The sequence below is a fragment of the Eurytemora carolleeae genome, unplaced genomic scaffold (genome assembly GCF_000591075.1).
Source record: "Eurytemora carolleeae unplaced genomic scaffold, Eaff_2.0 scaffold798, whole genome shotgun sequence".
In the NCBI taxonomy this organism is placed as follows: domain Eukaryota; kingdom Metazoa; phylum Arthropoda; class Copepoda; order Calanoida; family Temoridae; genus Eurytemora; species Eurytemora carolleeae.
The window spans coordinates 76236-88898 of NW_019396910.1; the positions used below are offsets into that span (position 1 = coordinate 76236).

The window sequence follows — 12663 nt, forward strand, 5'->3', positions numbered from 1 at the left end:
TCTGTATTGATATATATGCTGACCACTGTATCTAACCCGGTTAAGAATACTGTGACTCTGATTTGTTTTGGTATAATCTGATGATTTGATCCAGGGTGTTAAGAAGTCGACCCTGAGTACAACTGTCCTAAACCCTACTCTGTCAAGAACCCGAGGATCTACTGGGTCTACTCCTCGTCTTCTCTCTGCAGCTTCTCTTCCTAGTCCTGTAGTCAGGTATAAACATGGAGATTAAAGGGACTGTAAGCGTAATTTAAGTGACCCTCCATGCAAAGATGACAATGTTAGGTTCAAAACTGTTATCCCGAACAGCTTTGTTTGATCAAGTATGAAATTCATGAAATAAATATCAATGTTCTTGTTTCTTTTCATTTACGATTTCTCTTCTAAGTAACGTGTGCATTTCCTCCTTATAAGAAGGAATGTGGAAACTCACAGAAATAAATATTTTTCGAGTCACAAGAAAAACGATTGTATCTTCTACATTATTTGTAAATCGGACATGCCACTCAATAAAGAGAGATTCACTTAGAATTACGTTTACAGTCCCTTTAATTGAACTAGTTGTTGGAGGAGAAATATAATTTTCTAAACCTTTGGAAACTCTTATTTTTCCCCAAACTTCAAATTGCTTCACATTTTCGTTCCTTTGTCCGCGTTTGGTTGAGAAAACTTAGAATTTCTGGAATAATTAAGATAAAATTGTTGGGAATGGAATCAGGACAGTAATTTAAAAGAAGAATGAAAAAACATTGTTTGGCCTTTTAAAATGTTATTACAAGAATTTAGTTAAGCGAGATTAATGATTTACGCCTTAAAACTATACTATTAGTAAACATTATGAAATGATTTGACAGCTTGTACCCGCAAACTGTTCAAAAATCTCTTTAGTAAATACTGGAATGAAAAAATCTGTCTTGTGTCTTCTTTCAGATATAGTTCTCCTTATTAGTTCAGATAAATGTGTTAAAATGGTTTCTAAAAGGGACTGTAGACTAAATTTCAAGTGATCTTTTATTTAAAGAGTGAAGTGTCCTATTCACAACGGTACACTTCTTACATCTATCTGAGTAACAATGAAGATACCCTAGGGCATTGAGAACTTAACATTTCATTCCTTCTTTTTTTTTACAGATAACGTCATTTTATTTTAATAAAATGACGTTAACTGTCAAATCAAATCAAATGTATATATTTGTCCCAAGCCAAAAACATAGAAAATATCATATTTTAAAACATATTTATGAAACTTGAGACGGGGAGGCATTGATAGCCAGGGGCTGTTTAATACGCAGCCTCCCACTGGAGAGTCAGTTTTTGCAATGATGCTGACTTGAAGAAGAGGTGCTGCTGGATAAATTATTATATTTCATTTATCCTTGGATCAGTCAGTGGTTTTAACTGTACCGTTGTGAATCAGACAAGCCATCTTATAAATGAAGGGCCATCGATGTCTACAGTCACCTCAAGTTCATTAATAAAATTAAAATTGACATTTCATTTTAATATTTTAGAAAAGCTATTTTCCGGAAGAACAAGCTCAGTCCCAACTCCAGGTTTACTAAAACCTCTCCAGTTATAAAATCCAGCCTCAGCCAGTCAGCCTTGGTGAGTTCAAAGTATGATTGTTTTTTTTTTTTTGAAGATTTTTGGTTTTAAATAATTATTATACTAGGTCAAGATCCATTCTGGGGGAGTTAAAAAACTTCGGACGAAATCAAAGTTACGCCAGGACGAAAATAAGCATAGGGGAGCTATCGTCTTGGACGGAAACGTAATGCACGGGCGAAAAACAAAATCGGCGATGAGCCTCTCCGCCGTGGCGGTTGAAAAGAAGAAACCGGCGGAAAAGAGAATGCTTGCACTCATAGATGAGAACTCGAGGTAAAAAAACTAGGAACCAGTCGAACTTTTGGCCTAAATTAATATTAATTTTTAAAACATCCGAAAGTTCCGGAAAATCCATTATGGCAACCCTAAATCCATTATGGCAACCCTAAATCCATCATGGCAACCCTAAATCCATTATGGCAACCCTAAATCCATCATGGCAACCCTAAATCCATCATGGCTACCCTAAATCCATTTTTTACTGATGTTTTGCCTAATTTATATATTCCTCATTCATAAAAAATATTCAATATCTCAAGTCGTTTAATATATTTTGTTTGATTTGGAGTTTATCTCTGTAATGACGGTTGACCATTTTTTAATTAATCATGACTTTTTTATTTAAATCTAGGCAAAGAACTAAGAGTTGGAATAATCTACTGATGTCTCCCAACACACCAAGGTTTTAATTTAAAGTGAAAAAAAAATTGGCTTGGGGAGGGGGAACAGGTGTAGACTAGTGAAGTTAAAAGTATTTTATGCTTTTTTTGACAAACTTATTTCTGATCTCCTGCGTGGTTTTACAGTCTTACCGTAATAAAATTTAAAAAATCTCATCTCTTATTTAAGATTTTTATAGAATAGACGGCACTAGACAATAAACATATGCAATAATCACTTAGTAAAGTATTGATAAGATTCATGTTATTTCTTAATTTTGAAATGACTGCTCATACGTCTGTGATTCAGGTACCTAACAAGAAGAACTGCCAAGATCAGCAAGAGTATGAATGATCTTCTTCAGCTTTAAATCAAGATAAAAATTAAAGATCTTATTCAAGAAATCCACCAAATCAATTGTTCACTGTATACAGTATACAGTATACACAGAGCCATCAGCCAAATATTTCCTCATACTATTCACTAAACATGATCAGATCTCATTTTAAATTATTATTGTGATCCATGTTAATGCATAATTTTAAATGATGGCAAAAGATTTTTTTATTCTATTCTTTATTAATATTAGTGAATTTTCATCTCCTTGTTTAATTGATTGTTGCTGAAAAATAAGTTGCCGGATGTTCTTGCAACAAAGCAAATTGTTTTTATGAATCGAAATTGTTTGTTAGCATTTTATCAGTTGTACCGATTTTCAAACCTGTTCTTATTCATTGTACCGCTTCGTTGCTTAATAATCTCATGCAAGTATTATTTTTTAGGTTCTTCTTGTTTTATTTATAACTATTAATCTATCGTTTTTTCTCTTTTATCTGTACTTGATGCGTGCAACAACTGAGGGTGTTTTCGAGTACCAAAAAATATATATTTTACATTGCTTTTTAGAGAACTGATTACTCAGTTTAAACTAATATCAGATCTTTGTACATATTTTCTTAATAAGTTTGTGTACTGTGTACTCAAAGTGCATTTCTAAAACATGTAAAAAATATTTTTGAAAAGTTTATGATCACGATGTAAAAGATGTACTCCCACGCTCTTTTTAAAGCACCAGTGCAGCTGCTTCAATTTTTTGTTGATTTATTTATTCACGAAAATCAGGGGAAAATCAATTGATCTCAATTGTTTGGAGGATTTTTCACCTCGATGTTTTCAGATGAAACAATGACAGTTGAGACGTTTTTCGGTTGCGCCTTCCTGGCGTATGGGCTTCCGTTGGCCTTGTTTGCTCTTACTATTGCCAAGGTCGGTTACATGATTCATTCCGGATCAAGGGTTCATTGGGACGAAAACTTCATTTTTCAGTAAATACAAATAAATTATTATGAGAATATTAGGAAATGTTGTTCATGAGTTTTATTTTGATATTTAATATTTTCGATTTAGCGCTCACGCTGAACTGGAGGAAAATTATTACTTTTCACCTAAAATAACAGGGGCGGATACAGGATTTAAGTGAGGGGGGGGGGGCAAGATTTTTTAGGAACAAAAAATTAATAATAAGGAACAAAAAATCGTGCCGCAAAATTTTTTTTTTGACTTAAAAGAGTCAAAATGAATGACTAAAGACTAAAAAACTAGATTTTTAAATTTTAGGAACAAAATTAAAGGATTAGAACAGGAATTTAGGAACTATTAAAAGATTGTTCAGGAATTAGGAACAAAAATAAAGGATTAGGACAGGAATTTAGGGACAATTAAAAGATTGTTCAGGAATTAGGAACAAAGTTTAAAGGATTCGGACAGGGATTTAGGAACAATAAAATGATTGTTCAGGAATTAGGAACAAAAATAAAGGATTAAGACAAGGATTTAGTAACAATAAAAAGATTGTTCAGGAATTAGGAACAAAAATATAGGATCAGGACAGGGATTTAAGGTGGGTCGGACACAGTATTAGGAACAGGAACACTAATAGGAACATTAGCAATTTAAGAACAAAAAGAAATTATTAGTTATACTTAAATGCATGAAAATTAGGAACAATATTACAATTTTTATAAAAGAGTATTGATTAAGGAACATTACTAGATATGAACAATATTATAACTTAAGTCTAGTTTCTTACAAATTTCTAATTCTAAATTTATCGTTAACAATAACATTTATCGAATTGGGAACATTTTTTGCCTCGAAATCTCAGGGGGGGGGGGCTACGCCCCTCCCTGAATCTGTCAGGGGGGGCGAATGTCCAAACGCCCCCCCCCCCTGTATCCGCCCCTGTAAAATAAGGACTTACGAAAATTATGTTATTTTAAGGATCCAGTAAGGATTATTGTTTTGATCCTCTCCTCGTTCTTCTGGTTACTCTCGCTCCTCTGCTCCGCAATCCTCTGGAATGTCGTCGTTCCTCTCAAGGTAGAATTTATCCATCCTAGAGCCTGATTTTTGTCAGAGTTTACGGTTAGTACTTATTATGTACTTCAAGATGAGAGTTTGCCGCTCAGAGGTTGAAAATATGAATTTTCCATTTATATACTAATTACTTCTCTCTCATTCATAACTTTTCATAACCGAAGTCATGTATTCTTAAATGTAAAAAGCTAGAAAAAAATGACAGTTGTTTAAAACCTAGAGTGATAAGATGGGTTGGAGAGAGTATAATCATGAAATCATTGAAAAAGCTAGAAGAGTAGTGATGCAATTTAACAAGTTGCGTAATCATGTTATTAACTATAGGAGGAGATTGCATTTGGTTTGTGTTTCTCAGTGTTTTTCCAGGTATAACTTTTATACTTACCAAGATTGATTTGGGAACGGATATGCTCCTAGGAAATGTGAAGTATCTATGTTACTAGTAACTATTTCGTCTGTATATTTAAGTATCTATGTTACTATGAACTATTTCGTCTGTATATAAAGTATATATGTTACTAGGAACTATTCCGTCTGTATATAAAGTTTCGATGTGTCTAGAAACTGTTCCGTCTGTCTGTATTTAAAGTATCTATGTTACTAGGAACTATTTCGTCTGTATATAAAGTATATATGTTACTAGGAACTATTCCGTCTGTATATACAGTATCTATGTTACTAGGAACTATTCCGTCTGTATATAAAGTATATATGTTACTAGGAACTATTCCGTCTGTATATGAAGTATATATGTTACTAGGAACTATTCCGTCTGTATATAAAGTATCTATGTCACTAGGATCTATTCTGTCTGTATATAAAGTATTTATGTTACTAGGAACTATTTCGTCTGTTTATCTATCTACTCCTGAAGAAAGCTGATCTCTACCTAAGGTATTTATTACAAAAAATATAACAGACTAATTATATTTGTTACATAAATGTGTATTGTGTACATAGGGTTTAATAATAAACTATTACGTTGTTAGAAACCATCTTATGACTTTTAATGGGGTAATGCAGATATGATACAGAGTTACCCACAAAGGATGAGACTATTAAGACTACCTGACAGTCTTAAAATAGGACTCTTGAGTAGAAATTAAGCTTTCTGTCGTGAATTTTATCTTTTAATGGTTTATTATAAAATTGGAAAAGAGAGAAACAAGTTTGCAGTTGCAGGGAATCATGAATATAAGAAAACAGACAATATTAAGTCTGTACAGTCGTCTCTGAAGTCTCATTCTTTGTATTCAGATTAGATACACATAGTTTTACTTTCATTTTAAGCAACTATTTTAAAAGCATTAAATGAGATAATTCATTTTTCATTATGGCTATTAAAGAGCTAAATGTTTGTAATTAAATTTTAAAAAGTAATGTCTCAAAGTGGCTGTTTGTGTAATATTAATTTGGTAAAGTATTGAAAATGGTGCTTCCCTAACCCTAAACAGACATGGGGGGGGGGAGCGTTTGACGCCCACCCCCTTAAAATTTTTGTAATGCATAGGGTAGGGTACAGGGCGGTAAAGTCTGGTCCGTGTAAGAAAAAAAATCTAAAATAGCCTAACACTTTTTTTGTGACTTAAACTACAGATCTAAAAGCTATATTTTTGAAAAGCCATGGAAAAATGGATGTAGATTGTAGAAACATAAGCATTATATTTGTTAAAACAAAAAAGTATTTTTTTTTTACATTTTTTCCCAACCCTACTTAGCACTTAAACTATTAAAGTTATCGGTCTAATTTTTTTTCCAAAGGAACATGCATTTCAACCCTTTACATATTCTTTAAGGCCTTTTTCTAGGGGTGGGGAGGCGTGGGATGCACCCCCAGGCTATACATAGATTCAGACCCACCAGCTGTATAGGGTTAACTATTTTTTATTAAAATTGTAATTTTGGTCGGGAAGCACCATGATTTCCAAATGAATATCTCTTGAGAAATCTCATATTTCATTTTACAGATTATTTAATTTAGTTCTCTTGATTTTGTCAAATATATATCTACCAAGTAAATTTAATATCAAGTGTAAAATATATGATTTAGCTGGTTATCTAACCTTTCAAGTGAATTCTCTCAAATACTAGTTGTCGTCAAATATTTAGTTTTAAGAACAGACTTAAAGAGATTATCGGCGTAATTTTGAGTAAACACTAACCACTCATTTAAAAATGTACATACCTTATTCACAACTGACTAACATTTTATGGTTACGGTTTACTGTGTTTCGATATTTTGAAAATTTAATTTAATGTGAAAGGCCAAATTAATTTCTTTTTAACTGTGTATAAAGACTAGCTAGAGAGCCGTACTGCTTTTTAAGGAACTGAACACTTGTCTCATACTCTAATTTCTACTCCTTTTATCTTTGATGTTTGATTTTGTAGAACTTTGATCGTTATGGTCCAAAACCACTGTTGTAAAATAAAACATTAAAAATTACGGATTGCTAATGGAGCCTAAAGCTTTCCCTAACACTCATGATTTGATTTGATTTGATTTGATTTGATTTGATTTGCTAATGACCATTAGTAATATTTGTAATTAAATAATTATGATCAATTGTTTAGACGTCTAACTGAATCTGAGCCAACTCAAATATTCCTTAATCCACATCTTCTGGCGTACACAGGTAAATTGAGATATAATTCCCCTTCCCTTTCTATCTGGACTCCCCCCCCCCTTTCCACTCACTAGCTTATACTTAAATGGGGAGAATTAAAAAATGTATTTTGTTTTTCTTTTGGAAACAACAAGTATAATTTTCTTTTTCCGTAAACTTACCCTTAGGGGGGCAAATTCTTCTTAGAACATCGTCCACCTTCTACTTATTACAGTTGGTCTCGGGTTTGGTCTCATGTCTGGTGCATTTTCTCTGATGAACGTTCTGGCCGACGCGCTGGGACCAGGAACTGTAGGTTTGGCGGGTCAACCTCAGGTTTGAATAATCATCATAATAATTATGAATATGAATACTTATGGAATGATGTCACGAACGTCTAAATATAAATATTAAAAGTAGAATTTGGTCTGTTTTTGAATTTCTAGTTGCTACATTATCTTATCAATTACATTTCGAACAGCAAGATGTATCGGGTGTTGTTCTTTTTTTCATTGATGAGCTATTATCTTGGTGGGAGTGAATTGTCCCCACCCCAAAGGTTTCACGAATAATGAGTTTGTCCTTTCAAGTAACTGCGTAGTGCGTATTGCCTAGTGTATAGCAGAGGAAGAAGTATGATTCTAATTTCCCCGCCAGGTGTCTCTGTACGTCCTTTTCTATTTAGTGAGAAAAAAATCTGGATAGTTTATCATTTGACCACAACCCAAAACTAGTAATTTGTGATAGCTAGATACACAACTACAAAGATGTCAAGGATCGAAAATATATTCAGCGGTTAAATTGTTTAGTATTTCAGTATACTACAATTTGATAGAACACTGCAAAATAGATACAATTATGGACGCTTACAATTATGAAAGTTATTGTGATAGATTGTATTAATATTAATTAAATTTTCAGTATTAAGCAGAAANCTCCTTCCAACCTGTCACCCTCTCCAAAGAGCGCTCAAGCTTTTGCTAGTTTCAGTAATCCAAATTAGTAAGAAAAATTATTTTCTTTTTTTATTCATTATTTTTTTGGGGGCTTCTTTTAAAATATAAATACTTTAGTGAAATGGTTGATATGTTAGTAAACTTTAATATAACAAGTATGCTATATGAATAGATGCCTCATTTTTTGTAATCATGGATTTAAAATAATAAAGTAATACAAATTAACACACACAAGAGGAAGTATAGGATTTTACGTTTCAATTTCCCCCGCCAGGGCTCTCTTCACATCTATCTCATATTGTAAATAGAGTTAGATAATTGACTTGTTTACCGCTAACTTTCCAAGGCTAATTCAGTGCCCCCAAACACACATTTTTCAGTCGAAACAAATTGTGAAACATCTAATGTCTAAATAATCACCTTTAAAAAATGCGTTGCTCCCCCCCCCCCCATCTACTAGAAAATACTCCGTTAGGTCTATTCGGTATGTATTGTAGATAGCACAAGTTAAGTTGGTTCAAGTTTTAGCCGCTAGGGGGTTCTCATGGTTGTAATGATTTTATTATTAAGACGGAATCATGCATTTCACGGTTATTTTCCAAGTTATACGTGCAATAATTCTTTTTCGCTATCTAACAAGAAAGAAAATCTTTGATATGGAAATAAAATAAAAAGTAATATGAATGGAATAGATTTCTATCAATATAATCATTGACTGAGTTTTCGTTTGGGTTACTACAGTACACATTATCGTATATCAATACAAATTTATTTACGCTTGCAGGAATTGGATGTAAGCAGTATATCTATATTATCGATTTAAGGATAACGTTAATATAAGTAATCAGTTAAATTTTCATACTTTTTTCAAGGTTCAGATTTTTGTCATATTAATTGCAAAATTGTGTAGAAAATAATAAAAATGATAGAAATGAAAAGAATTATAAAAATATTAGGAATTATGAAAATAATGATAACTATGACCGTCCTTACAATCATAACAATAATTTAAACCATAATAATTATGATAACCGTGATAATCATGATGATGTGAATGATAATAATGATTAAGATAATGAAAATCATGAAAAAGTTGATGAAAATATTGATAAAGATAATGAAAATCTTGATGAAGATAATGAAAATCTTGATAAAGATAATGGAAACCTTGATAAAGATAATGAAAATCTTGAAAAAGATAATGAAAATCAAGATGATGAAAATAATGATTTAGGACTTCTTCCTTGTATCCTCCTGTATGACCTTGTGCATGATCCTGCTCCACACCTGCTGGGGGGTCATCTTCTTCTCTTCCATGGACAACGGTAAGAACCTTGTAGAATATGGTTCAGCCCTCTTTCAAGAAACCGGAGGCCGAATTTAAAGAATTTGAGCCGTGGCTAAAATATGAGTGATTCCACTTAAAATTGTATTCAATTTTTCAAGATTTAAGCCGGCGCTCAATATTTTTGAGGGATTTGAGACGCGGCATAAATTTATTAAATTCGGACACGGGACCAGATCTAAGGAATAGCGAGACATGGTAGAACCGTGTAGACGTGGTTCAACCACTTTCTTCAGCTTGAATTGGCACAAAGGAAAAGTGGTTGAAGTACACCTCTGCAGTTCAACTACGTCTCGCTATATATTAAATCCGGTCCTGGACCCTTTTTACCTTCGATTAAGACATCATCAATTTTTCTATTAAAACTTGAATAACTCGTGGCCAGCTCTTTTGAATGTTTAAAGAGGTTCTTCAAAAAATGTATGCTTAGGTCATATTTAAAGAAAATGAAAATTAAATTTCTTTTCCAGCGCGCTCTTGGCTACAAATTTGATTAAATAATAAGAATTTAATCTCAGTTTGTTTATGTTCAATCAATTGATAAATATTTCAAGTATAAAATTATCACATTTTGTATGTGTTTAATGAATAGAATAATAAAACTAGTACATAATTATCTGATTTTGTTTGTGTTTGATTAATTGAATATTATATCTAGGACACTATTATCTGAGTTTGTATGTGTTTGATTAATTGATTATTATATCTAGGACACTATTATCTGAGTTTGTATGTGTTTGATTAATTGATTATTATATCTAGGACACTATCATCTGAGTTTGTATGTGTTTGATTAATTGATTATTATATCTAGGACACAATTATCTGAGTTTGTATGTGTTTGATTAATTGATTATTATATCTTGGACACTATTATCTGAGTTTGTATGTGTTTGATTAATTGGACACTATTATCTGAGTTTGTATGTGTTTGATTAATTGATTATTTTATCTAGGACACTTATTATCTTAGTTTGTATATTTTCGATTAATAGATTATTATATCTAGGACACTATTATCTGAGTTTGTATATTATTGGTTGATAGATTATTATATCTAGGACAATATTATTTGAGTTTGTTTGATTGATAGATTATTATATCTAGGACAATATTATCTGAGTTTGTATGTGTTTATATCCCACATGCTTGTCTCCTGCTTAACTCTACTGAACAAAAGGTGAACTACTTGTTTTAATCTTTTGTAAACTTACAAGATTGGATTTTAACTTAAGTAAAGACACTGATTACTCTGATTAATTTGTTATCCCTTTAATTTTTAAACTGGTGGCGTAGACCTTAAATATTTTAAACTTTAGATCTAATAGTTTGAGTATATCAAACGTTTATACCATGTCAGGTTCTACGATACAGAAATTTTTTAATCCCTTTATCTTTACATTAAAAAATGTGTCGCTACTTGATCTAACAGAATTCAAAGTTTGACATATGAAAGGTTAATATAAATTAAGTTGCAAAGGATTAGAAAATTAGATTGTGGGGAAAGTAATAGTTCCTATTATTACCTTGTTTTGCTACTTGGTGCTTGTTTTCACAGAATTATTTATTTTTCATGAAAACTGAAAACTTCCGAACAGAATGAAGACAAACAAATGTATAGGGGGGGGTGGGGGCCGTGACAGCATTTATCATGGAATTTAATACGAAACCAAATGTGTTCTGAGTTTGAAATAAATTGAAAATTGAATATTTATATATTTTGTTTTCTATAATAATAATAATTGTAGGTACCTGTATGTAGCCTCCGTCCTGCCAGCATATATTGTGCTTGCTCTGACCGGCGTGCTAGCTGCCAGGCAGGCCGGCGTAACTATCGCTTCCATCAAGAAAGCTATCAAAGGAAAACATTTTTGCTTCATTATTTCAAATTTTCGGGGGGAGTGGGAATTGCAAAACTCTTCAAGAATACTTATTTTACCCTGGGATCGTATTCTTAAAAAGAAGCCGACATTTTTTATTTGGATTTCTTAAAATGTTTTTGAACAGGTGGCTCTGATGTCCTGGCAGTTCCTGTTCAAGATCCTGTTCAATAGTTAATAGTCTGAACAATCCAATGTACGTTGAACAGGAAAATTATCCTGAGCTTGCTAAACAAATTAATGGTTTGAGAAGAAACGAGTTCAAGAACTTTATTTAGTAACGTTTAAGGGACTTTAATTGTAACTTCAATTGACCCTTCATTGAAAGAGTGGTATGTCCGATTCACAAAGAAATCCATAAAAGCTTTGTCTGATCAATTATGAAGAATATTTCCATGTTTTTGTGTTTCTAAACTAATATTTATTTCTGGGTTGCTACAGAAACAATAGAAAAATTATTGGATTAAAGCACATTTCAAATTTTTAAAATAACGTTATCATCTACATTATTAATCAGATTACTGTTAATAGACTACCGTTGTGAATGGGACATGCCTTTATTAAATGGAGGAACACTTTAAATTACAGCGATAGTCGCTTTAAGTTATAAAGAGTTAAAAGGTTTCAGCTGAAACCAAACGTGTATCTATTAATTTGTTATCTACATTTAACACAAAATTAACAACTAAAAAATTTATATTTGTCTGTGATTTGTAATGTATTAATTGTTCTTGATGTACAGCAGTGTACAGCTGTACAAGGCGTCCTGTACACTGTTCAACATGCTGTGTACAGTATGATTGTCTTGAACTAACCTTTTGATTTTAAGAAAATTAAATTTTTTACCGAACATTTTGTTTACAATTTTGGATGGGTTTAACATAATAACGAATTGCATTTAATAATATTTTTGTTTGAGTTTTTTTTCATCTGATATTAAATTCTCTTTTAAAGGCTGATTACTAGTTACCCATAGCGTCATCGTCAAATATTTAAAGAAAGAGATATTATTTTTATTTTGCTGATTTTTACAAGAAAAGTAATTGAAAACAATTAAACTTGTAAGTATTTGTTGAATGCAGAAGCTGTACTTCTAGTCAATACTGAATGTAAACAAGTATTTACGGATTAAAATTTCAATTCGAGCAAAATATGCCATTATTTAAACTAATAAGTTATGTTAATTTAATTTTATGTTCCACATTTTTTGTTTTACTAAAGCTGTAACC

The 12663-nt window shown here is 31.9% G+C and overlaps 1 protein-coding gene across 5 annotated transcripts; it reads left to right on the forward strand.

The window, feature by feature from the left end:
* Positions 1-384: 384 nt before the first annotated feature.
* Positions 385-12365, forward strand: LOC111709999 (gamma-secretase subunit Aph-1). 5 transcript variants are annotated; one of them, XM_023483991.1, is made up of 13 exons: positions 385-390; positions 1340-1344; positions 3449-3537; positions 4552-4650; positions 4972-5013; positions 5486-5541; positions 7222-7283; positions 7489-7589; positions 9444-9534; positions 10662-10734; positions 11303-11415; positions 11562-11766; positions 11966-12365. In XM_023483991.1, the coding sequence occupies exons 3-12, from the start codon at positions 3457-3459 to the stop codon at positions 11606-11608; spliced, it is 765 nt and encodes a 254-aa protein (XP_023339759.1). In that variant the 5' UTR covers positions 385-390; positions 1340-1344; positions 3449-3456; the 3' UTR covers positions 11609-11766; positions 11966-12365. The 5 variants fall into 5 exon arrangements, with proteins under 5 accessions (XP_023339759.1, XP_023339755.1, XP_023339757.1 ...); XM_023483987.1 differs by lacking the exons at positions 385-390; positions 1340-1344 and having other exon boundaries at positions 3413-3537; XM_023483989.1 differs by lacking the exons at positions 385-390; positions 1340-1344 and having other exon boundaries at positions 3413-3537; positions 12005-12365.
* The last annotated feature ends 298 nt before the right edge of the window (positions 12366-12663 follow it).

What these genes read in the sequence shown, in the direction of transcription:
- LOC111709999 (XM_023483987.1), top strand. Translation starts at nt 3,439, where the DNA reads ATGTTTTCAGATGAAACAATGACAGTTGAGACGTTTTTCGGTTGCGCC. An exon ending in GTTTGGCGGGTCAACCTCAG is followed by an intron (nt 7,590 to 9,443) that starts GTTTGAATAATC and finishes ATAATGATTTAG; the next exon opens with GACTTCTTCCTTGTATCCTC. An exon ending in CATCAAGAAAGCTATCAAAG is followed by an intron (nt 11,416 to 11,561) that starts GAAAACATTTTT and finishes GTTTTTGAACAG; the next exon opens with GTGGCTCTGATGTCCTGGCA.